Below are 2,318 nucleotides of genomic sequence, written 5' to 3' on the forward strand. Positions count from 1 at the left end.
GCAGAGACAACGTGTTGCCGATCCCGGTGGAGCCAGGCGCTGGGCGTGTGGGAGCCGCTCGGCCCAGGGCGTTTATTTTGGCAGTGGAAGTGGCTTTCTCCGCGGCAAGCGCTGGTGTGGAGTGCGGGGCTTTTGCGGGTGCCTTTTACAGGCCGAAGAAGAGGCGGCTTCCCCCCCCCTCCGCTTGTGTGCGAGGCCGGGGGGTGACTGATCGCCGGCAGGACCTCGGTCTGGAGGGGCCGCGGGGGGGAGGGAGGGAGGGAAAGTTGTTTGGTCCGGCGGGGAGGGTGCGGGAACCTGACGGGAGGACATGCAGGCTCGCTACTCGGTGTCCAGTCCCAACTCCCTGGGAGTCGTGCCTTACCTCGGCGGGGAGCAGAGCTATTACCGGGCCGCTGCGGGAGGGGGCTACACCGCCATGCCGGCCCCGATGAGCATGTATTCGCACCCGGCCCACGAGCAGTACCCGGCCGGCATGGCCAGAGCCTACGGACCCTACACCCCGCAGCCGCAGCCCAAGGATATGGTGAAGCCCCCCTACAGCTACATCGCCCTCATCACCATGGCCATCCAGAACGCGCCGGACAAGAAGATCACCCTGAACGGGATCTACCAGTTCATCATGGAGCGCTTCCCCTTCTACCGGGACAACAAGCAGGGCTGGCAGAACAGCATCCGCCACAACCTCTCGCTCAACGAGTGCTTCGTCAAGGTGCCCCGGGACGACAAGAAGCCCGGCAAGGGCAGCTACTGGACGCTGGACCCGGACTCCTACAACATGTTCGAGAACGGCAGCTTCCTGCGGCGGAGGCGGCGCTTCAAGAAGAAAGACGCCGTCAAGGACAAGGAGGAGAAGGACCGGCTGCACCTCAAGGAGCAGCCCCAGCCCCGGCAGCACCCTCAGGCCGAGCAGGAGAGCGGCGGGGCCGGGGGCGCGGCGGGGAGCGGGGCCGGCTCGCAGCCGCCGCCGCCGGTCCGCATCCAGGACATTAAGACCGAGAACGGCACCGCCTCTCCCCCGCAGGCCGTCTCGCCTCCCGGCGGGGGAGCAGCGGCCCTCACCAGCGCCGTGCCCAAGATCGAGAGCCCGGACAGCAGCAGCAGCCTGTCCAGCGGCAGCAGCCCCCACAGCAGCCTCCCCTCCAGCCGCTCGCTCAGCCTGGAGGCGCCCGACCCCCAGCACCAGCCGCCGCAGCCGCACCACAGCCAAGGCTTCAGCGTGGACAACATCATGACCTCCCTGCGGGGCTCGCCCCAGGGCGCCACCGAGCTCAGCTCCAGCCTCCTCGCCGCCTCCTCCGCCTCCTCCGCCTCGGCCGCCTCGGCCCGGACCGGCATCCCCCCCTCGGTGGCCCTCGGCAGCTACTCCCCGGGCCAGAGCTCCCTCTACAGCTCGCCCTGCAGCCAGGGCGCCAACCCGGGCAGCGGGGCCGCGGGCGGGGGGACCTACCACTGCAACATGCAAGCCATGAGCCTGTACGCCGCGGCCGCCGCCGCTGGGGGAGGCGAGCGGGCCGGCCACCTGGCCAGCAGCGGGGCCAGCCCGGTGGAGGACCCCCTGCCCGACTACGCCATGCCCAGCAACAGCAGCGCCTCCTCGCTGGGCCACGGCAGCTTGAGCACGGCGGCCGGCCACCAGGAGGGGCACCACGCGCACCCCGCCGCGCACCAAGGGCGCCTGGCCTCCTGGTACCTAAACCAAGCCACGGCGGCGGGAGACCTGGGCCACTTGGCCAGCGCCGCCGGCTACCCCGCCCCGCAGCAGAACTTCCACGCGGTGCGGGAGATGTTCGAGTCCCAGCGGCTGGGCTTGAACAACTCGCCGGTGAACGGGAATAGCAGCAGCTGTCAGATGGCCTTTCCCTCCGGCCAGTCTCTCTACCGCACCTCAGGGGCTTTCGTGTATGACTGCAGCAAGTTCTGACCAAAACCAGGCCCGGCGGACAGCCTCCCCCCCACCCCCGAACAATACAGAGAAAAGGCCAAACTTCAAGCAAGGACTAGATCTTTTCTTTAACAAACCAAGCCGCCTCCTGCAAGCAGCGAGCACCCCAGTGAACTCTCACATAGTTTGTACAGAGACAGCCAAAAAAAAAAAATAAAATAAAAATAAGTCATGCCTTGGTTTGTTAAAAGGACAGTGTTACTCCAAATAACACGTAAGTTTTTTTATTGCTTTTGAGAAATACTCCCCCCCCCCACCCACTCCCCCATCTCATAAGGTATTATTATTATGCCCTGTGTTTAAAAGAGGACAAAATATGCAGTATAGATTACAAGCTTCCCCCGCCCCCCAAGGACTTGTTTTAAAATGTAAA

The 2,318-nt window shown here is 65.2% G+C and overlaps 1 protein-coding gene across 1 annotated transcript; it reads left to right on the plus strand.

Moving 5' to 3' along the window:
• Positions 1-310: 310 nt before the first annotated feature.
• Positions 311-1,924, plus strand: FOXC1 (forkhead box C1). The gene has a single exon (XM_077809141.1). It carries the CDS (start codon positions 311-313, stop codon positions 1,922-1,924), a length of 1,614 nt encoding a protein of 537 aa, XP_077665267.1.
• Positions 1,925-2,318: the final 394 nt, after the last annotated feature.

This window comes from Eretmochelys imbricata, chromosome 2 (assembly GCF_965152235.1).
Source record: "Eretmochelys imbricata isolate rEreImb1 chromosome 2, rEreImb1.hap1, whole genome shotgun sequence".
Lineage (NCBI taxonomy): Eukaryota > Metazoa > Chordata > Testudines > Cheloniidae > Eretmochelys > Eretmochelys imbricata.

Coding starts and splice junctions, on each gene's coding strand:
- FOXC1 (XM_077809141.1), top strand. CDS start 311: ATGCAGGCTCGCTACTCGGTGTCCAGTCCCAACTCCCTGGGAGTCGTG.